Here is a 22,747-nt window from a genome sequence, read left to right on the forward strand (position 1 = left end):
AATCCAATATGGGATCCTGGAGTGGATCCCGGAACAGAAAGAGAATATTCATAGGAAAACTGGCGACATCCATAAAGTCTGTAGTTCGGTAAATAGTGTCGGACCAGTGTCAATCTCTGAGTTTTGATAAACATGCTGTGGTTATGTAAGATGTTTCCATTAGGGGAAGGCGAGTGAAGGGTATGTGAGTATACAAAGGGCATACAGAAATTCTCTGTTTTATTTTTGCAACTCTTCTATCAATCTAAAATTATTCAAAATAAAACGATTTTTTTTTTTTTGAGATGGAGTCTCGTTCTGTTGCCCAGGCTGAAATGCAGTGGCGCGATCTCAGTTCACTGCAAGCTCCGCCTCCCAGGTTCACGCCATTCTCCCGCCTCAGCCTCCCGAGTAGCTGGGACTACAGGCTCCTGCCACCACGCCTGGCTAATTTTTGTATTTTTTAGTGGAGACGGGGTTTCACCGTGTTAGTAAGGATGGTCTCGATCTCCTGACCTCATGATCCGCCCGCCTCGGCCTCCCAAAGTGCTGGGATTACAGGCGTAATAAAATGAGTTTTTAAAAGCAATGACTGTTACTATAAATGAAGAACAGTTACCTCTTGAGGGAGTTAATTGGGGAGGGCACACGAGGGGGCTTAGCACTGTTCAATGTCTAGGCCTGGGTGGTAGATACGTGGGTGTTTACTTTGTAAGTTTGAACTAGACATCTCTGTTGTATGCACTTTTCTGTATATTAGTTATCTCTCAAAATTTTTTACATGTTAAAAATAGATGAAGGCTGGGTGCAGTGGCTCATGCTTGTAATCCCAGGTCTTTGGGAGGCTGAGGTGGGTGGATCTCCTGAGGTCAGGAGTTCAAGACCAGCCTGACCAACTTGGTGAAGCCTCGTCTCTACTAAAAATACAAAAATTAGCTGGGTATGGTGGCAGCCGTCTGTAATCCCAGCTACTTGGGAGGCTGAGGCAGGAGAATCGCTTGAACCCAGGAGGCGGAGGTTGCAGTGAACAGAGATCATGCCACTGCACTCCAGCCTGGGCAACACAGAGAGAATCAGTCCCCCTCCAAAAAAAAAAAGATGAAAATAACTATCAGGCACAGTAGACACGTAGACTAGAAAATCACAGCTGTGGAAAGAGGAAAAAGAAGTAAGGAAAGCAAATATAAATCCTTATCTGGTAAAGAGAAAAAAGGGAGGGAGCTGAGAGGGAGGTCGCATTTCCTTTACCTCAAATGTCCAGTAAATTCATACCCATTCCATATATATAGGCCTTTTTACACAAATAAGATGCTACCACACACATTATTCTGCTCCCTGCACAATATATCGTGGGCATCTTCCACATCAGCACATACACGGAGCAGGGCGCATTGTTCATCCCACTGCACGGCATGGCATTGTGTGGCTCCGCCATCATTTATTCACTTGGTCCCCCATTGATGGATACTCAGGTTGTCTCCCTTGTCTCACGATGACATGCCAGGCTGCTGCTACGCACCCCCCTGCACTCGAGCTGGGTACACCTCGGCCAGGGTTTCCACAGACTCAAGACCCCTAAATGGAACAACGGGGCAAAGTCAGAAAGCTGTTATCAAGTATTGGCTGATGTGATGTGGGATTTTTATTTTCTGCTCTGTTGCTGGCATTTATTTATTTTTTACTATTTTTATTATGCTAATGTATATATAACATAACACTGGTCGTTTTAACTATGAAATGTACAGTTCATTCAGAGACATTAAATACATGCTTGCTGCTGCACAACCATCACCATTACCCATCTCCAAGACTTTTTACATCACCCCAAACAAAACCCTGTACCTGTTAAGCAATAACCCTCCATTTCCCCCTCCCTGCAGCCTTGGTAACCTCTATTCCACTCTCTGTCTCCATGAATTTGCCTGGTCTATATATTTCATATAAGGAGAACACAAAAGGACAAGTGTTGTATGAGCCCCATTGTTTTTTGGTTTTTTTGTTTGTTTGGTTGGTTTTAAGACGGAGTTTCACTCTTGTCGCCGAGGCTGGAGTGCGGTGGCACAATCTCGGTTCACTGCAACCTCCGCCTCCAGGTTCAAGCGATTCTCCTGCCTCAACCTCCTGAGTAGGTGGGATTACAGGTGCGCACCACCATGCCTAGCTAATTTTTGTATTTTAGTAGAGATGGGGTTTCGCCATATTGGCCAGGTTGGTCTCAAACTCCTGACCTCAGGTGATCCACCGGCCTCGGTCTCCCAAAGTGCTGGGATTAAAGGTATGAACCACCGTGCCCGGCCCCCACTGGTTTTTTTCTCCCAGAACTCACTCCAATTTAGGCACCCACCTGGCAGAAGAAGCGATGTGGAGCAGCATAGAGGAGGAAAGTGGGGATGTTCCTGGCTTTGAGGTTCGAGAGGTAAGATGCAGAAGAGTGCTTGTTGAGTGAGCTTTTCTTCCTGCAAAAAGGGAATCAAAACAAGGGAAACATTCTAAGCTGGAGGGAGGAGGTCGAGAACAGAGTGGGGAGAGGGAGCTGATGAAGGTCTCCAGAGAAGGGCCATGTGGGTTGCTATGCTGCTCAGGTAGGTGCTGAGTATGGGATGGGGGAGATGGTGCCTTGAATGAGTTTGGAGATCTGAAAGTAGAGGTGACCTGGGCCCCAGCTCCCATCTGCAATCTTCAGCCATGCTAGCAGAGATGGTGGGGGAGATACGCAGCCGCAGGCCACTCCCCTATATGTTCACAGCTCCAAAGTAGCACGGTGGAAGAGCTGAATGAGTGTGTGCACCTGAGAAGATCAGAAAAGTGAGCTGGGACCCACACCGGAAAGGCTCTCAGTTCTGCACAGTAAGGAGCAAATGGCACAGATAACACAGATAACCCTGGTCCACAGACACCTTCACCAGCACCACTGTTGCAGTGAGGGGTCACAGCCTAGCAAGGACTCACTACATAAGCACCCCCAAATACAGTGCCCCACCCCCCAGGAAGCAAGGAAAGGTTCTTTACTAAGGTAAAGCAAAGATCCCCCAGGAAGGAAAGTAAGAAAAGAGATCTTAATTGGCTGAAGACTCCCTCAAATGGCGAGTTTACCTTGAATTAACTAGAATTAATTTTCTACCTTCTGGTGGAAAGGTATGTATATTAGGGAGGTTGAGGGAGGTATTGAGACAAAAACCAAATTCAATTACAGAGTAACTAAAACTGACATATCTTGCCCACCTGAATTTCACTTTTTTTTTTTTTTTTTTTTTTGAGACAGAGTCTTGCTGTGTCACCCAGCCTGGAGTGCAGTGGCGCCATCTTGGCTCACTGCAACCTCCAACTCTTGGGCTGAAGCGATTCTCCTGCCTCAGCCTCCTGAGCAGCTGGGACTACAACCTGTGTCACCATATCCAGCTAATTTTTTTTTTTTTTTTTTTTTTTTTTTAGTAGAGACAGGGTTTCACCATACTGGCCAGGCTGGTCTCCAACTCCTGACCTCAGGTGATCCGCCCACCTCGGCCTCCCAAAGTGCTGGGATTACAGGCATGAGCCATCACGCCCGGCCGCCCACCTGAATTTTAGAGACTAAAAAACTCAAAACCACCATGCACATTTTGCATTTTACGTCATTTCCAAGTTGATATCCATTGGGGTTGGACCAATTTGTGCTCCCTTAATAAACACATCAGTGTGCCATTTCCCCACACCCACACCCGCATTTGTTGCCAACCTGAAAGGTATGCTTTTATTAAAAATAAAATAAAATAAGTCCACTTCTTTCTGACTGCACAATCGGTTACATCCACCACTCCATGGTATTATGAATTCTGTCCACAACGTCTCTTGGCACAGAAATGGGAAGAGAATATCACAGCAATTTTAATGAATTTGGAACAGCAAGTTCTTGGCTGGGAAAATAGTGTGGCTTATTGAGGGATGTTGTTCCCTTTGGGGATTGTGAACATCATGTTCAAGGCAATATCCAAATGGAAACGACCCTATCAGAAGAAAGCAGGGAGGGGGTGTGGTAGGGTGGCCCGCAAAGCTCACTGAGGGCAGAACCCAGAGGCTGGGGCCCCCAGAGCCCCAAAGATACCCCTGCCTGCCTGGCAGTCAGGCTCTCTTCCTCTTCCTCCTCCTCTCCAACAGACCCATATCCCCACCAACCATTGTCACCATCTCTCAGGCCCCTGGACAGCATCCTGGACTTTAGCTCTAGGTCCTCTGTCACCTCTCTAAACATGTACCTCTTTCTTTGCACCAGTGCAGAGAATCTCAGGGCTGGAGGGAGCCTCACAAATGGTCAAGTTCAACTACACAACAGATGCCAGTTGAAACTCCCTGGTGGCATATCAGTAATGGGGTGCTCACACCTCCCCAGCGCAGCCCACTCCATCCCTGAACCCCCTGACTGTATGGAGCCCTTTTCCTAAGGACCTAGAAGCTCAGAGGAAAGCTCACATTCCTCCAGGACACAGAGTGAGTAGGGACCCTCTTCCACATGACAACCCTCGTTTCTTCGAGGACGGCATCCTACCCCCCCAAGTATGAGTTCCCCAGGGCTGCTGGACCAAATGGCCACAAGCTTGGTGGTGTCAAACAACAGACATTTCTCCTTCTCACACAGTTCTGAGAAGGAGGGCAGTCTGAAATAGAGGTGTTGGCAGGGTTGGTTCCTCCTGGAGGGTCCAAGAGAGAACCTGTCCCATGCCTGTCTCTGAGCTGCTGCAGCCGCCCGCAATCTTTGGCATTCCCGGCTTGCAGCTGCACCTCCCCAGTCTCTGCCTCTGTCTCCACAGCAGCTTCTCCTCTGTCTATGTCTTTTCCTCTTCTGCATTTAGGGCTCACCCAGATAATCCCAAATGATCTCATCTTAAGATCCTTAGTTTAATTGCATCTGCAAGAACTCCTTTTCTCTTTTTTTTCTTTTTCTTTTTTTTTTTTTTTTTTTGAGATGGAGTTTCACCCTGCTGCCCAGGCTGGAGTGCAGTGGCACAATCTCAGCTCACTGCAACCTCCACCTCCCAGGTTCAAGCAATTCTCCTGCCTCAGCCTCCCAAGTAGCTGGGATTACAAGCGTGTACCACTAAGCCTGGCTAATTTTTGTATTTTTAGTAGAGATGGGGTTTCACCATGTTGGCCAGGCTAGTCTCAAACTCCTGACCTCAGGATATCCGCCTGCCTTGGCCTCCCAAAGTGCTGGGATTACAGGTTTGAGCCACTGTGCTTGGCCATTCCTTTTTCAAAAAAAAAAAAGGCTACATTCACAAGTTCTCAGTGGACATATCTTTTGGGGCAAATCATTCAACTCAACGCACCCCCTAAGTTTTTTATTCTTCCGACAGGATGGTCTCAGTCCTCCTGCCATTCCTCAGATGGTGAAATGTCAAGGCTGCTCTATTCCCATTGGTACTGATGCGACGTACCCAATTGTCCCAAATACCAGCAGACATATCTCCATCTCTCCCACCAAAATGTCACACAAACACTTGTCAAGAGCCAGCTGAAGTTTCAAAACACTCTTCATCGAATTTCCTTGAGCTACAAGGGGCAGCATTAAGAAAAGAAAGCACTCAGGCCCACTTAGTTCTGCCGTTGACTGTGGTGAGGTTTTCCGCTGCTCTGAGCCTTGGTTTCCTTGTCTGAAACATGGGGACAATCATACCCAACTCATATATCAATGCTCCAAGCTCTCGAATAATCTCTTGTCTCACCTTAGGCTTCAGATTCTTCTTAGCAAGGCCCTTCCCAGTTCGGACTCCCTGTATCGTCCCCACCGCACTGCCTCTGCCCTTTCAAGACCCTTGGCCCCTTCCTGGGCTATATCTGCTGTAGTGTCCTGGTTACGGTGCTACCGATTGAAGAAACAGAGGCCCAGACAAGCTCATACTCACAAACAGACGCTGGTCCAAGACCAGCAAACAAAGCACAGATGGCCTCATGACCCAACGTAACTGCCTCCACCCCTGCACCTACACCAATGCTTCCCAATCTTCTTCACATTATGGCACACAGAGAATGTGATAAAATCCTTAAGGTTCACTGGGTACACAAATGAAGCTGTTCAGGTCCAAAGGTCCCAGCCTGGGGGCTCCACCAGGGCCAGACCTCCTCAGCCTCTCACCAACGGCAGAGGGGATCTGTACCCCAGCATCTTTGGAGCCCATCTGCCGTCCACCTTCAGGGCAAACACAGTGACCTGAGTGTCTGTGTCGCCCAGTCCTCCAGAAGAGGAACTCAATTGGTCCTTTGCCAGCCTTGGATCTGAGAGTTCCCCTCCCAGAGAGATTTCCCCAAAATTGACTGAGAGCCAGTGCAACAGAAAGAGTTAAGGAGTCTACCTAAGATGTGAAATTAGCATGTCTACCAGTATCTACAGTTTCTGAGTTTTTTTGTTTTTTGTTGAGACAGGGTCTCGCTCTGTCATCCAGGCTGGAGCACAGCAACGCAATCATAGCTCACTGCAGCTTCAAACTTCTGAGCTCAAGTGATCCTCCCGCCTCAGATTCCCAAAGTGCGGGGATGACAGGCATGAGCCACTGTGCCTGGCCAGTCGCTGGGATTATTATTGCTGATATTCCTTAAGGAAGAAGGCGAGGGAAGTAAATGGGGGAGACACCGAAGATAATGTGCTGGATGCAGAATTCAGACATTGAAGAGGACAAGAGAAGACGTTTCTTCTTGGTCACTCTCATAACAGTTTCATTGGTCCTTAGGGTGGAGGGGTAGGGAATTACTACCAGAACAAGGAAGCTTATGGCTTTTTGTTTTCACAGTATACACCATGCTTAGGATACAGTCATTATGTTGAGCACCCACTAAGCCTTGGGCACTTTGCATGCATTATCCCCTCCCCCATATCAACCTCTCCTAGACCCAATACAGTTCACTGAGGGTGCAACCCTGAGCAAGGCAGGCCAGCCCTGCCCTCTGAGAGCTTTGCCTCTCAGGGAGCAGACCAAAAGGTGCAAATAAGCACACTGCTAAGGCTGATATGGATTAAACAGCTTTATCATGTATTGTTATCTATATTGTACACTATATATTATTTATTTATATATAGTTAGCATCCATGCAGCTAAAAATAATAACATAATAAAGCACAGCAAGAGTATTGAGAATGTAAGGGGTATTATTTTAGGTAAGATAGCAGGAAAGACCCCTCTGAGGAAAGGATATTTGAACAGAGATCTAAAGGAGTGAAAGTGGGAGCCAAAGAGAGATCTACAGGGAAAGCATGCCAGGTGGAGGGAACAGCAAATAGAAAGGATCAGATTAGAATGTGCAGAAGAATTACTCAAGACATTTTTTTAAATGCAGATCCCTTGGCCACTAGACTCAGAGATTCTGGTTCAGTAGATCTGGGAGGGACCCAGGAATCTCCATTTTTATATAGCTCCAGTGATTCCGATGCAGGTGGTTCAATGACCACATTTTAAGAAAACATAGTTTTATATTTCTCCCACGGTTTCGATCCTTGATCATTCTCAATGACTCTGTTCTGTGCTTTTATAAAACCAAAAAAGGCTTTGGGGGTTTAAGGTCTACACATTCTGAAGTCAGAGCCCGGTATATCCTCCCAGCCCCTTCCAATGCATCCATGCGCCCTTCAGCAATCAAGAGAGAAGATGATGCCCAGCCAGGGGATCTTGGGGGAGGGATCTTGGGGCTAGATGGGCTGTAACTGCTGGTGGGTGAAGGGTCTGAATGGTGTGCAAGCCAAATGCTCTGCCCCTCTCCTCAGGGCTCTACTCACCTATCTTGGGGCAAGATACAGGGATGGCAAATGTTCCTCCATTGGTCTACCTGTCTGACCCCCCAGCTTCCCCACTGTACTCTGGAATAATGGCCAAGGCAGCCTGGGCTCTGGAGTCAGAGGGCTGAGTTCAAATGCCATTTCCACCTCCTATAAGCTACCTGACTTAAGCAAGTGATTAAGCCTCTGAGCTCCAATGAATTCATCCAAAAAATGGAACTAAAAGTAGTATCCATACCTTCGAGTTAGTATATGACACATGGAAAAGCTCTTAATAAAACCTCTCATCTGCAAAAGCATTCCAATAAAATTTCATTCTCAATGTGAGTGATGTAATTATTAAATCAAAATAAATTCAGTGTATGCACAAGCCCAGTCTAATATGGTAGCACATTTAACAAAACACAGTCCAACAATCAGAAAGTGACCGGGAGAGATTCTACTCTTTTTTACTTGGATTCCTGAAAGAATGTCAAAGGATGTCGTTACCCAACATAGTTCTTAAAATTCTATTTGCAGCCGGGCACGATGGCTCATGCCTGTAATTCCAGCACTTTGGGAGGCCGAGGTGGGTGGATCATCTGAGGTCAGGAGTTCGAGATCAGCCTGAGCAATATGGTGAAACCCTGTCTCTACTAAAAATATAAAAATTAGCCGGGTGTGGCGGCATGAGACTGTAGTCCCAGCTACCCTGGAGGCTGAGACGGGAGAACTGCTTGAACCCAGAAGGTGGAGGTTGCAGTGAGCTGAGATCACGCCACTGCACTCCAGCCTGGGGAACAGAATGAGACTCCATCTCAAAAAAAATAAATCAGTAAAAATAAAAATTATATTTGCATATGCTTTATTCTTTAATTTTCTCCCCCAACAGCTACCCAGCCACCCCTGAATCCTGCCATTTTCTCTCCCTCAACTCCCAGTCGAAACGCTCTTTAGCCCTTACCATGCTGGCCCTTCACTTTTCCTCCCCCTCCTTCTTCCTGTTCACACCTGCCTCTCTCTGTTGTACAGCTTAGCTGTTTAGATACAGTTTTCCAGTCCCTACTTTTCTGTCCATCTCCCCACCCCATCATAATCATGACTGTCATTACAAACGTGGCACCTTTGGGACTATAGGTAGAGAAAGTGGTGATATCAGTGAAACAGTGGAGAAAGAGTTTAACCCCCAAGCACACACACTCACCCCTCAAAGGCCGATTCTGTGTGCTGCGGCACATGCACGTATACGCACACATGCAAGGCACATTTGTGCCCACATATGTGCCGTAGCATATGCATGTGTAAATGCCATGTGATGCGGTGCACACATGTATATGTACACATGCAAGGCATATTTGTACATATGTGTGCTGTAGTACATGCATATATGTGCACACATGCCATAAGCAAACGTAGGTTGTAGCATGTGCACGTGCGTGCAAAGACATGTGCAGGCACATTTGAACGTGTGCGACATAGTGTGCACATATGTGTGTGCACATGCCCTGTGTAAATGGCATGTGCTGTAGTGCAAGCACACCTGCCATACAAGCACCAGGGTTCTGTGGTCCAGACCTGGGGCAAACCATGAGTCCCAGGCCAAACAGGAGCCGAGCCAGGCCTCCCCACAGTCTGTCCTCCCTCCCACTTGCCTCAAGAAACAAAGACAGTTTATCAAGAACTCCCCAGTAAGCGGTTTTTTTAAGACCTTCAGCAGCAGCCGCCGGGCTGAGCTGAACGTCTCACTTTATTAGTGAGTTTGGCCTTGGGTGTCTGGCTGTTTGATCAATCCTGCCGGGGGTCAGTGCTATTTCCTCCCGGCCCCCCCGCCCCTGCCCCCGCCCCTCTGCCGCACCTGATGAACAGCTTGCCCCTGGACCGCTGATCACCTATCGATTTTCCAGCCCGAGGCGACATCCGCCGCCAGCTGCCATCTCCAGCCCTGTCACCCGGACCACTTGGTGACTAACTGATCCCCCGGGCCCCTCCCACCCCCGCCCCTCACTGCACACCCGGCTCCCCCACTCATGGCCCAACCTGCCCTTCCAGCTTTGTCTGTGCCCAGTTCCGACCCTCTCTTTCAGGGCTCAGTGCTGGGACCCAGGACACCACAATCAAGGTCTTTTCCCAGTGACTCCCCAGCTGGCTTTGATGCCCGGCTGCATGACCTTGGACAAGTCACTTTATCTCCTTGTGCCTCAGTTTCCTCATATGTAAAACTGGGGCAATATTGGAAGCTACCCATCATGTATACCAGGCAGCAGTTTCCACAGTGTATTATGGGCACCTCTGGGGTCTCTGAGACCCTTTCAGATGGTCCATAAAAGTCAGAATAATGTTGACAATAATACTAAGATGTTATTTGTGGGGGTTTTTTGCTCTCAGTGAAAGCTTTTTAAAACTCCCAGTGGAATATTACAGGGGATACATGACATGTGGTATCTCAAAAACTTGCAGAAGCAGATATAAAAATCGAACTGTCTTCTATTAAGGCTGACATTATAGAGATCTGCAAAAATATAAAACAAAGCCACCCTTCCTTCTCCTTAAATTTTGTGTGTTGTGAAATATAGTTATTTTTCATAGGAATATATTATTTATGCTCACATGTAGTGTGTTTATTATTGCTATTTTAAATAAATTATAAAGAAATATTATTAAAATTTGTTTTGACTCCTAAAATGGTAATTAGTGATAGATACAACCCACATTAAAAAGAGCTTTGAGAGCCTTGATCATTCTTAGGGTGTAAAGGGTTCCTGAAGCCAAAAAGTTTGAGAACTGCTAGTACAAAATGCTAGCACCATGCCTGGCTCACTGTAAGCACTCAGTAAATTATTATTGCTATGATTTGGAGTTACTATCATTGGGAGTTACAGTGATTTCTCCAGTCAAGCTGGGGAGGGGATTTGGGGGTGCAGATTTGGGGAGGTTGCCCCTGATTAGGGACATAGGTGGCACAAAGGTGAGATCCCCCCTGCCGGCTCCTAGCAGTCCCCCCACCTGGCACTCACTGTCAGCTTGGAGTGTTCAAAGCCATAGCCAAGGGAAAGGAGCACCTGGCTGATCTTGGCCCTAGCAGCTGGGATTGGCTGCACCTCGAGATACACCTCCCTCAAAATGGCTCAGAGGGAGGCAGCTGGTGCAAAGAAGGAAGAGGCTGCAGGAGGAGATGTAACAATAGCTACTCCTCGATTAGCCTTACCATGTATCAGGCATCGTTGTAAGCACTTTAGAAAAGTTAAGTCATTTGAGCCCTGCAACAGTCTTAGTTGTTTAAAAATGTACATGGGATGATTTTGTTGTAATCAGGTATGGGAGGACGACAGACACAGAGTCAACTGCCTGAAAGGAAGATTGTATTACTTACAGTTCCCAAGAGGAGGGGACAACATTCAGGGCCACCTGGGGAAGTGCCAGATTGGGTCAGGAGGCAGAATGAACAAGGGAAAAGCATGGACAAAAGCCTTTATTGTGGCTTTTGTGGGGAAGGAACAGGTGAGGCAAGATTCGAGGTTTAAGATTGGCTAGTTTTAATCATCTTCGTTTACAGTCCAGGTCGTAGTGGTCATTCCTAATTATCTGGTATGCGGCCCTGGAGTGATTTAGGGCAGGGGGAATATTGGCCTGGTGTTTGAGAGTTTTATAAAGGGGATGTTTGGGGATACGGGCTTTGGACAGGTTGGTGTGTATATGAAAGGCAAGCTTGTAGGCCAGGCACGGTGGCTCACGTCTATAATCTCAGCACTTTGAGAGGCCAAGATGGGCGGACCACCTGAGGCCAGGAGTTCAAGACCAGCCCGGCCAACATGGTGAAACCTCGTCTCCACTAAAAATACAAAAATTAGCTGGGCAGGATGGCGGGTGCTTGTAATCCTAGCTACTTGGGAGGCTGAGGCAGGAGAATCACTCGAACCCAGGAGGTGGAAGTTGCAGTAAGCCAAGATCGCGCCATTGCATTCCAGCCTGGGCGACAGACCAAGACTCCATCAAAAAAAAAAAAAAAAAAAAAAATGCAAACTTGCCGGCAAGTTGTTCACTCTAAGGATTAGCCAGCCTTCCTAGGGGCAGTCCCTCCCTGGGTTCGTCAGACTCCAAGATGTCAAAGCATCATAAAACAAACAAAAATAACATGCTTTACACAGAGCTGTACTCTATTATTCTCTTTATCGTACAGACGAGGAAACTGAGGCAGGAGGCTAAGGGTCATGCCAAGGTCACAGAGTTGGTGAGTGGTGGCAGCAGGACTTGAACCCAGGCACTGCCATTCCACAGGCCAAGCCCTTCACCACCACGCCACATTGCATTGTGCCAGGCCTGCTTCCAGACCGGGGGCTGCTCACTGGTTGGTCTCCAATGGACCAGCACCTGGAATGAGATGGGGCCAGGCCTTGAGAACTCTTGGCCGTGACTGTGGCCTCATGGTCCTAGCACAGATGGGCACAGCTCTGGGATCAAGCTGTAGCTGCAAGCACCATGCCCTTGGGCAAGGCTGCTTGGTAGGTGCCCAGCCTCCTGTTCCCAGGGCCACTCCCCAGGCACTCTGGCCACTTAAGCCAGCAGGAGGAATGTCTGCAATGAACAAAAATGCAGAAATGGGGTGACCTGGGACAGTCTGGGCATCCCAATGGCCCCTCAGGTTTACCATGACCCATCTGCTCCTCCTGGCAGGCCCTCGGGTCTGCAAGAGCCCCGATGGTGGAGAGGGGGCTGTGCGGGTGGCCCCCTCCTGCAGGCTGGCTTTTGACCCCTCTGCCGCACCCACCCCAACTCCACTCTGAAGGACTCTGGCAGGCCAGGTCAATAATTAGAACTCCATAAAGGTTTGCTGGTGTTATTTGATTTTTGTCATTGCTTTTTGAACTGGGCCTGTAAAATGGAGAGGTTCATGCCTTCCTTGGTGAAGTGGTCAAGATTTAAAGACTTGGTGAGTACAGTACAGCTTCTTGCAACGTGGACAGAGAAAGGGACACCGTCACGAGCGGTGCGGGGGCTCTTTTCACTCCGAGGCGCTCAGGCCGGGACCGAGCTGCTGTGGGCGTGCCCGGTGGGCAGGCGGTGAGCTCGCACCGGGCAAGACACGGGTCTGACCCCTCCCCGCACTCACCCCCTCCCTGGGCACTCGCAGGACCCGGAGCAGCGCAAGGGCATCCTGGCTGCGCAAACGCGGGGCTCCAGCGCCGCCTGCCGGCCGCCGTGTGCAACGCCGACCCGGAGGTCTCGCAGACCGTCTCGGCCTGCGCTGGGGACGCGCGGGACACCGGTTCCGGGAACCCCGGTGGGGGTCCGACCTTGCTGGGCGCAGGGAACGCGGCTCTGCAGGACGGGCCGCCGCCGAGGGCATCGGCAAGCTTCGGGGTGTGGACCCTGCCTGCGCCCGCTGCATCCGTTTTGGGCAAGGCTGTGGCTTTTTGAGCCTCAGTCACTCCTTGCGGAGGACGAACAGGGTGGGAATTCGACTTCTCCCACCGCAGCGTCCCTGCAATCTCGTTCTCGACGACGTCCCAGCCTCCCTTCTAGTCCAGTCCCACCCCCAACATTCCTCCTACCCTACTCGCTGGACACTTTCCGCAATTCCAAAGCCCGGCGTGTGGCTCATCCACGTGAAAAACCTTCAGGGCTCCTGGTTGTCGCATAAAACGTTGCTTTCATATTAAAACGAACATGGATTCTGGGAGGCAGAGGCTGGACGATCCCTTGGGCCCAGGAGTTGAAGGTTACAGTGAGCCATGATCCCCACTGCACTCCAGCCTGGGCAACAGATCGAGATTCTATGTCAGAAAAATAAAAAACACATAAAAAGTAAATAAAACTAACATGGATCAGACAGAATGAAATTGAGAGAATGTGGAGTTGCCCAGCTCAGAGCCACCAAGCCCCTAGGAGTCACAGGGAAGGAGGCTCCCAGAGCTCCTGCAAGCCAGCCAGGAGGGGGCCCATTCTCCCAGGGAAACAGTATTGTCAAGGTGGGCTCCGTCTCCAAACCAAGCTCCAGAAGCCAGGTCAGGAATTGGAACAGGGCACAGGAGGGACGGCTTGTCTATGCTCCTGCATGTCTGGGCCTCAGCTGACAGTGATCCAGAAGGCTGGGCCCTGGAAGAGCTGGGCCAGAGGACCCACTTCTGAGATAGTACCACGGACCAGAGCCCATGAGTGGCCTCTCCAGCATCCTGGTATCAGGTAGCTGGCTTGCTCAGGTGGCAGTGTTCCAGCAAGCCAGGCAGGAGCTGCATGGCCTTTCGTGACCCAGCCTCAGAAGTCACACCACATCACTTCACACAACCCTGGGTCAAAACCACCACCAACCTGGCCAGATTCATGAGAGGGACACAGACCCCACCTCTGCATGGGAGGCATGTCAAAGAATCTGTGGGAAAAAAAAAAAAGGCACGGCACCAGTCCATCTATTTTTTTTTTTTTTAAAGACAAGGTCTCACTGTGTTGACCAGGCTGACATGCAGTGGTACAACTGATCACAGCTCACTGCAGCCTCAAACTCCTGGGCTCAAGTGACCTTCCCGCCTCAACCTCATGAGTAGCTAGGGCTGGAGGCACACATACCACACCTGGCTAATTTTTTAAATTATTTTTTTGTATAGACAGGGCCCATGTTGCCCAGGCTGGTCTCAAACTCCTGGCCTCAAGCCATCCTCTAGCCTCAGCCTTCCAAAGTGCTAGGATTATAGGCATGAGCCACCATGCCCAGCTCCATCTAGAAACTATGGTTTTGTGGCCTATGGAAGGTGTCACCTGGATAAGGTATCGCCTATGTTTCACCTCCAAACTCAGGTGCTCCCTCCAGAAACGGCAGTGGTCTCTCCATCCCCACTGGATGAAAGATGGCCAAGACAGACCTCCCTGAACCAGTTGCAACAGCTGGGGGCCATGAGAGGATGAGGCCATGGAAAGGGGACACCGCAGGAGATGGCCGAAAAAGCAACATGATTTGCGTCAACTGTCATTTCTTAAATCCAGACACTTATAGGGAAGGGAGGGGAAGTGGGGGACACACAGGGAATAACAGGGAGATCAAGGCACTGGGAGAAGTGTTCTTATAGTGCCTCTGCCCTTTCATATCTGCTCTGCCAGGTTGTCAGAAGCAAAGGACCAGAAACACGGTCCACTTCCCGTGAGCCCTTTGCCAGGAGTGGACAGCAGTGTGGGACTCACTGCCTCCATGTGGCCAGCAGAGGGCAGCATAGCGCTGCGCTGCTGCGTCAGATGCTAGGCAGTTTGGCAGGGCCAGTCTGGAGGACTCAGGACTTAACAGGACCAGACTCGGGACCTTCCACATCCGTGGCTAAGGATGGGCTGCAGCCTGGATGTGGGTCATGTTTTAGCACGTGAGCTCCAGGGAAGCAGGGACTGTGCTGTGTGTGCAGTGGTCTCTGATCTGCAAGTGCTTGTGGGTGTGTCCAGTGTCAGTGAGTTGTGTTGTGAAGGGCACAAAGGTGTCCATCAGATTGTGCCTGGGTGGTTCTGAGCAGTGTGTGTGTCCTGATGCCAACACTCACCTGGTGGCCAGCAGCTCCACAGGCCTTCCACTCACTGGTCCCCCTGAAAACTCCAGTGTCCCGAGCCCCAGGGCCAGGCGGGCCCCACTCCGGTCTTCTGTGCACCCCCACCCCCTGACATGGTCCTCCCCTCTGCTTAGGTCCTGGTCACCTCTGGTCTCTGCCCATCTTGAGGGTGGGGCCCTCGTCACCGCATCTGGTTCTTTCCAGGGGTGACTTCCTATTTCCCTTATTTAAATAAAAGGAGTCCACCTTGAAGGAGATGCGGGGATCTGCACACCACAGCACCAGGGAGGCTGGGATGGGCATGGAGGGAGGGGCAGCGGGTGCCCTCTGTGACACACGTGGAGGGAGCAGAGGCTCCAGTTTCCTGAGCAACCCCTGACCCAGCTCCTTTCTGGAATTTTACAATGGAGCTCACTGTGGCACCTGTGCACATGGAAGGACGGGAGGGAGAGGGAAGGAAGGTAGGAAGGTAGGAAGGAAGAAGGAAGGGAGGCAGGCAGGCAGGGAGGGAGGGAGGTGGGCGGGCGGGCAGGCAGGCAGGCAGGCAGGCAGGCTTGCTGGTTTTAAGTTATTATTACCCCATTGCACTGGTAAGGAAACTGAGTTGAAGACAAAATTATGTCTTGCCAAGGGTCACAAAGTTATCTAATTTTGGGTGTGGGGATTAAACCAGGTCTCCTCCAGACCCAAAAGAGTATATCCTAAATGATCCCATGTGTATGAAATTCTAGAAAAGGCAAAGTTAGCCCATAGTGACAGAAAGCAGAATAGTGATGCCTGAGGCTGGGGGCAAAGTTGGGGTGGTCATTGACTACAAAAGATCATGAGAAACTTTTTGGGTGAAAATGTTCTATATTTGATTTTGGTGGTCACTGTGGTGTTTTGATTTGTCAAAATGTATTGACTATCCAATTAAATGAGTGCATTTATTATATGTGAATTATACCTCATTAAAGGTGGTCATTTTTTAATTTGGGTCTTCTGACTTGGAGCTCAGTGCTCCTGTCCTCCCTACTCAGGTGATGCCCAGTTGTGGTGTCACTAATCTGGGTCCTGTGGCCTGTAAAGGTTATTCGCATACCCAAAGGGTGTCCGAATTCCATCTGTGCACGAACAAGGAGATAAATCAAGAGAGGCTGTGGGGATGCAAAGCCCCTTTATCCTAATCCTGACTGGGGCAACAGACTAATCAATTGGCAAAAATCCCATGTGAAAATTTAACTCTCACGCCTGTAATCCCAGCACTTCGGGAGGCTGAGGCGGGAAGATCGCTTGAGTCCAGGAGTTTGAGACCAGCTTGGGTAACATAGTGAGACCTCGCCTCTAAAAAAAAAAAAAAAAAAAAAAAATTAACTCCATCTATGCCCACTAAGAACAGGGCCAAGCATCATCACAGTTCAGGAGAAGTGACCTTGGTTTATTAATCTGGGGACAGGAAACCTACCGTCTCCCTAGAAGCTGAGTTCCCATGACCCCATCACCACTGGGTCAGGAAATCGCCCCAGAATCTGCCCTCCTTCTGAGTCTGCAACTGAAGTCAGGAAGACCGAGGGTGATTTAGAACACCCTTCTCCAAGCAATGGAAAGTTTGGAGTAAGACTTACATTGAACAAGTTCCCTGGTGGTCTCTTCCAGTTTGCATGCTGCCTCACTAACCTGGCCCAGATTTCTGCCTCCTACCAAGAATCTTTGGAAAACCAGACACCAGTGCTAATTAAACTGGTTCTAAATGATCAGCAAGCCCAAGAGAGAGGAGGGAGCCCATCTGGGTGTAGCAAACACAGCTAAAGTCTACATGCTCCTCAGATGGCAAAAGCTCATCAAAGGATCTTCAAAGTCTTGTAGTATCCAGTTCTCTTTCGCCTCCTGAAGGCCAAAGGCTCAGAAGCACAGTGCCAAGTGCCGAAGTGGAGGGAACAAGAGTCCCTGTGGGCTGAGGGCATAAATTCCATCCTAAGGATACCGATCAGCAGGAAGGACTTAAATGACACGGTCTGTCCTACTGGTTCCTGCCTTGGAAGTATGAAGGCCTTCTGCCCAGATAAATCCCGTAAGCTACGCTCCATTTTAGTAGCCTATTTAATCATAAACTGAGGAGGGCTTTTCCAGTGAGTTCCTTCGCCTCTACTGAAAGGGGCTGTGGGGCTGCATGCCTTTGAATCCTTGGTGATTAGACAAGCTCTGCGGCTGTTGCTGGCTTTCAGATTGCCGGTGAAAATTGACTGTACCATGGGGCATGTAGAATAAACATGAGTTAAAAGGGTGTCCCAAGGAGATCATGTATCTGAGTAAAAATGCGCTGTGATAGGGAAAAAAAAGCATCAAAATGTCTCATGTTGTTGGCCGACTCACTCCATCCAGGGTAGAAGTGGTTCCTGCCAGGATATGAGCTTGGAGGTGGGAGGCAGGCTCCTGAAGCCAACTCCACAACTTCCTGCCTCCCTGGGCCACTGGTGAGCAGGTCTAAAACCTTAGACAAGAAGGGCTACGTGTCCTAAAATCCACATCTCTTGCAGATGAACATTTGAGGCTCCTTCTCTCCATCTTATTTCATTTTACATTTTCTTTTATTGCCAATCCTTGTGTCCTACTCCCACCCCCCACAGGCAACACTTCCAATGCACATCTTGTTTGTACATATTTTTGCAATCGTATTGCTTTTGTGTGCATGTAGTTTTAGTCTCTGTGAACAGAACTATCAAATCAGTTCCTTTTTTTTTTTTTTTTTTGAGACGGACTCTCGCTCTGTTGCCAGGCTGGAGTGCAGTGGCACGATCTCGGCTCACTGCAACCACAGCCTCCCGGGTTCAAGTGATTCTCCTGCCTCAGCTTCCCAAGTAGCTGTGACTACAGGTGCACACCACCATGCCCAGCTAATTTTTGTATTTTTAGTAGAGACAGGGTTTCACCATGTTGGCCAGGATGGTCTCAATCTCTTGACCTTGTGATCTGCCCACCTCGGCCTCCCAAAGTGCTGGGATTACAGCAGTTTCTTAATCCTTCCACTCAGCTATTTCTCAGGTCTGTGTTCTATGAACCTGCTCTGTACTGATCCACAGTGTCATCCAATACATTGTCCCTGCACACCTCCCAGGGATGGACATTAGTCCCCACCCCATCCATCACACCAGTAAGCATCCTTATATGTGTCTCCTAAGGACCTTGGTGAGAATTTTGTTGCGACCACACCCCCAGAAGCAGAGTTTCTGGGCTGTGGGGCAGAAACACACTTTATTGGATGAGTAGTCCTAGGTGGCTCTCCAGGACTGCTGTACCAGCTATGCAGAGGCTGCCGCATCTCCATCTGCCACCTTTCCAGTGTGTTGCTAATCTCATGGGTGCAGAGTGATGTCTAATTGTTGCTTTAGCTTGTGTTTTTCTGATGACTTAACTTTGAATATCTCTTCGGTGGTTTGGTGGAGTTTTGGGTCTGCCTCTATACACTGCCTTCCATTCCCTTTGCCCATTTTTTCTGCTGGGGTTGTCTTTTCACTGGTGATTTATAGGAGCTCCTTGTACATTCTTGACATTTAATCCTTTGTTTGAAATACCTTCCCCCAGCTCCCACACCTACAGGTAGGCCTTTTGCCAACCACTAAAGCAAATTAAGCGTAATAAGAAATGAAGAGGCCGGGCTTGGTGGCTTATGCCTGTAATCCCAGCACTTTGGGAGGCCAAGGTGGGCGGATCAGGAGGTCAGGAGATCGAGACCACGGTGAAACCCCGTTCCTATTAAAAAATACAAAAAATTAGCCAGGCACGGTGGCGGGCGCCTGTAGTCCCAGCTACTCAGTAGGCTGAGGCAAGAGAATGGCGTGAACTCGGGAGGCGGAGCTTGCAGTGAGCCGAGATCCCGCCACTGCACTCCAGCCTGGGCAATAGAGCAAGACTCCGTCTCAAAAAAAAAAAAAAAGAAATGAACAAAAGGGGGGCAAAGGAAGTAAAATAAAATGGGAAGTCACTGTTGAGTTTTAAACTAATACACTAAAGTGGAAGATGAAAATCACAGAAAAGGCCATAGTGGCTCACACCTGTAATCCCAGCACTTTGGGAGGCCAAGGTGGGTGGATCACTAGGGCTCAGTAGTTTGAGACCAGCCTGTGCAACATCAAGATATCCCATCTTTACAAAAATACAAAAATTAGCCAGGCGTGGTGGCGCACGCTTGTGGTCCCAGCTACCAGGGAGGCTGAGATGGGAGGATCAATTGAGCCCAGGAGGCTGAGGCGGCAGTGAGCCCATATTGCACCACTGCACTCCAGCCTGGGTGACAGAGCGAGACTTTGTATCAAAACAAAACAAGAAGAAACAAAAGAAGACCACAGAAGAAAATATTTATAGAACCATAACAACAAAACTAAATGAGACTTTTTGTACCTGAATGTCCAAAATAAAAGTTAAACAAACAAGCAGAGTACAAAAAAGACCAAGACGTTAACATAAACGTCGAGGAAAAAATATTTTTGAAGAGCATTAAAAATAAACACAACTGCATTCTTTTTAAAACTTCATGGTAAAAAGGAAAATAACGCAGAGGTCAGAGAGGTGGAGATTAAAGGGGTGAGGCATACCCATGAGGAAAAACAAAAAAAACAAAGAACAGCAAAGGGAAAACACAGGGACAGCAGACACCAAGCAAACTGAAGACCGCACTTGAAAACAGAACAAGCCTAAAATGCGGGGAAGAAAAGCAACCAAGAGAACGAGGCTAAAATAAACAGCCTGAGGGTGAGCTGGTAAGGCCTTATCAGCCAGCTCCTGCTCTCCTGGGGTCCGGGGCGATGTAGAGGCTGATGGCAGTGGTGGGGACGCAGGAGGGAACTCAGGCGACCTTTGGGTCCTATATGGGTCCGCCCATCAGGCTGAGGCCAGCAAAGAGCCTGGCTAGGACGTTCATACTTGGAGCCACTGATGAGGCCATGGTCAAGAAGCCATGGGCAGTAGCCTGTGCTGGGTGTTCACCTGGCTACAGAGATCCTGGGGTATTAAATCCTGTACCCACACCCTGTGCTGGTCGTTCACCTGGCTATGGAGATCCTGGGGTATTAAATCCTGTACCTGCCCCACCCCTCCCTTGTGAACCTCCCAGCCTCCCTAGGCTGCTCATTGCCTTCAGGAGAACCCACAAGTGGGAGTGGTGGCCATGTGTGCCAGAGGGACTGGGGGAACGCTGCGCTGGGCATCTCTTTGTCCGCGCTTAAGCAGGCAAGGAGACGCCCTGTTCCAGCAAGTCCAATGCCACCCAAGAGTGCAAAAGGGAACACCGCCAGGATTCACCAGAGACGTCAGCGTGTCATCCTTGCTTGCTGGAGGGAGCAGTGAGGACCCAGGGACAAGCCCTCTCCAGACCGCCTGCCACGCAAATTCCACCTGGTCATCCACAGTAGCCAGCTGTTGGTGCAATTATTTGATTGGCTATTTCCGGTTCCAATGACTCAGAAAAAAAGAAAAAAAAAAAAAACAGATCAAACTGACGAGAAATCCAGAGTTCCATCATCCTGTTTCATCACAAATTAGAAGGCTGAGGAGAAAATTCAGATGAATCATTGGAGAGCAGAAAATATCTGATCTTATCTTGAGGTGAAGAAGGGATATGGGGCTGAGACTTGCCAACTCGAATTCTTCCAGGGGACAAAAATGTCCCCCAGCGGCACCAAAGTTCACTTGAAACCCAGGTGTGTGCTTGGCAGTTCAGATCCACTTCCCAGAACGATGATCTTGGTGCTGATGCTGCCAGATGCCCTGCCCAGCCCACTCAGCCACAACCCAGTAGTTCCCAGACTTGAGGATTACATCAATCAGTTTTTGTTTCATCATTTTGAATTGGTTTTTAATTGAGTGACAGATGAACGACTGTTGACATTTTATTTTTCCAAAGAAAACATTAAAAAATAAAACCACCATCTACTATCAGCATTGTTTCCTAAAAGCATCTTTGCACCAAGAAAAGACTAAAGGATGGCCAGGCACTGTGGCTCATGCCTGTAATCCCAGCACTTTGGGAGGCCAAGGTGGGCAGATCACTTGAGGTCAGGAGTTCGAGACCAGCCTGGCCAACACAATGAAACCCTGTCTCCATTAAAAATACAAAAATTAGCTGGGTGTGGTGGCAGGTGCCTGTAATCCCAGCTACTCGGGAGACTGAGGCAGGAGAATCGCTTGAACCCGGGAAGCGTAGGTTGCAGTGAGCCGAGATCATGCCATTGCACTCTAGCCTGGGTGACAGAGCAAGACTCTGACTCAAAAAATAAAAAATAAAAAACACTAAAGGATGGTCTTTTATGGAGAATAAACTTAAGCTTTATAAAATGCTCATTACTACACATTCCTCATTTTTGCAGGACTCAGGAAAATTCATAGTGAGCTGACATTGATGTCTGCTGCCACAACCTGCCTGGGGAAGAATCCCAACCCCGCAGATCTGTGTTCTGGGGAAACACGTAAGGGGGATTGGGCTGGGGTCTAAACACACTTGTGAAGAAACAATTTATCAGCTTTCACTCAGACCTGACGCTCTGATCTCGAAGCTCTGATCTCCCCGCTGGGGGCTATCTGTCCATTGGGCTGCATGTCTTCACGTCTTCAACTCCTGTCCCCAGGATTCCCAAGCCCACCACTTCATCAGAACCACCCAAGATGGGGCTTTTACAACTTACAGCTTCCCAGGCCTCACTGCCAGACATCCAGTCTTGTGGCTCCAGGACAGAGTCTCGTGGTTTTCCAGATTTAGGCTTCTTGGCCTGCACCTCCCTCCCCCAGCCCCCCAACCCTCCGTCTGGTCAGCAGCAGACATTCTTGCTCAGGCTAGGAGATATGTCAGCCACACTGTCAGCCCTGGGCCCTGGAAAACAGAGCTGAGGGCAGGGCTGGGGTGCTGGGGACAACCCAGGACTGAATGGCAGGGCCCAGCCCATGAAGCTGGAGCAGCACTGGTAGCAGGCTGTGCTGACACCAGGACAAAACAGTGGAGATGGGAGCATGGAGCTGGGGCACTAGGCAGCTCTCCAAGTTCACGGCCCACGTGAAATGCTCAGCAGTGCGGGGATGGCCAGGGAAGAACATGAGAGCAGTCTGTCCTTTCACCAGGAAAGCATCTTGTCGTGGGGAAGTCTCTGTGGATACAGCCCTGGCCTTAACAACCCCTACTGGACCTCTGCCATCTCCTGCCACCCTGTCCTCACGCGCCCAGCTCCATCCTGGTCCACTCATCTGGTTACTTGCTGTCAAGTGTCTCCACCTCATCCTTGTGCCATGCACATGGCCTGAGGGCTCAACGCTTGCTGGCTGGATTGAGCGGTGCACTGGCTGAACAGGGGCTCCCTGTGATGACAACGTCCAACCCCCGGGGAAGCCAGCTATGGCAGAGAACTGGCAGGGTCTCTGCAAGCCACCAACAAAGAAAGCTGCCATCTCTGGGCCTACAGGGCACCACCACCTCCAGGCTTTCCAGCGCCAACTTCTCTCTGCCCTCTCACTTGCTCCAAAGGGAAGACACAGCAATGCTGTAGGGAATTTCACTAGCAGTATC

The 22,747-nt window shown here is 49.4% G+C and overlaps 1 protein-coding gene across 4 annotated transcripts in view; it reads right to left on the reverse strand.

Annotated features, from left to right (window-relative positions):
* Positions 1–1,128: 1,128 nt before the first annotated feature.
* DHX35 (DEAH-box helicase 35) overlaps positions 1,129–22,747 on the reverse strand; it is a 101,054-nt gene continuing 79,435 nt past the window's right edge. For 3 of the 4 annotated variants that reach the window (XM_030826026.1, XM_030826028.1, XM_030826030.1), the window contains 2 exons: positions 2,324–2,435; positions 1,129–1,554 (listed from right to left, as the gene is read on the reverse strand). In XM_030826026.1, the coding sequence (XP_030681886.1) occupies positions 1,448–1,554; positions 2,324–2,435 (219 nt within the window). In that variant the 3' untranslated portion in view covers positions 1,129–1,447. Of the gene's footprint in view, positions 1,555–2,323; positions 2,436–22,747 lie in introns of those variants that run through there. The other variant, XR_004033011.1, reaches the window with a different exon arrangement.

The sequence above is a fragment of the Nomascus leucogenys genome, chromosome 13 (genome assembly GCF_006542625.1).
Source record: "Nomascus leucogenys isolate Asia chromosome 13, Asia_NLE_v1, whole genome shotgun sequence".
NCBI classification, from domain to species: domain Eukaryota; kingdom Metazoa; phylum Chordata; class Mammalia; order Primates; family Hylobatidae; genus Nomascus; species Nomascus leucogenys.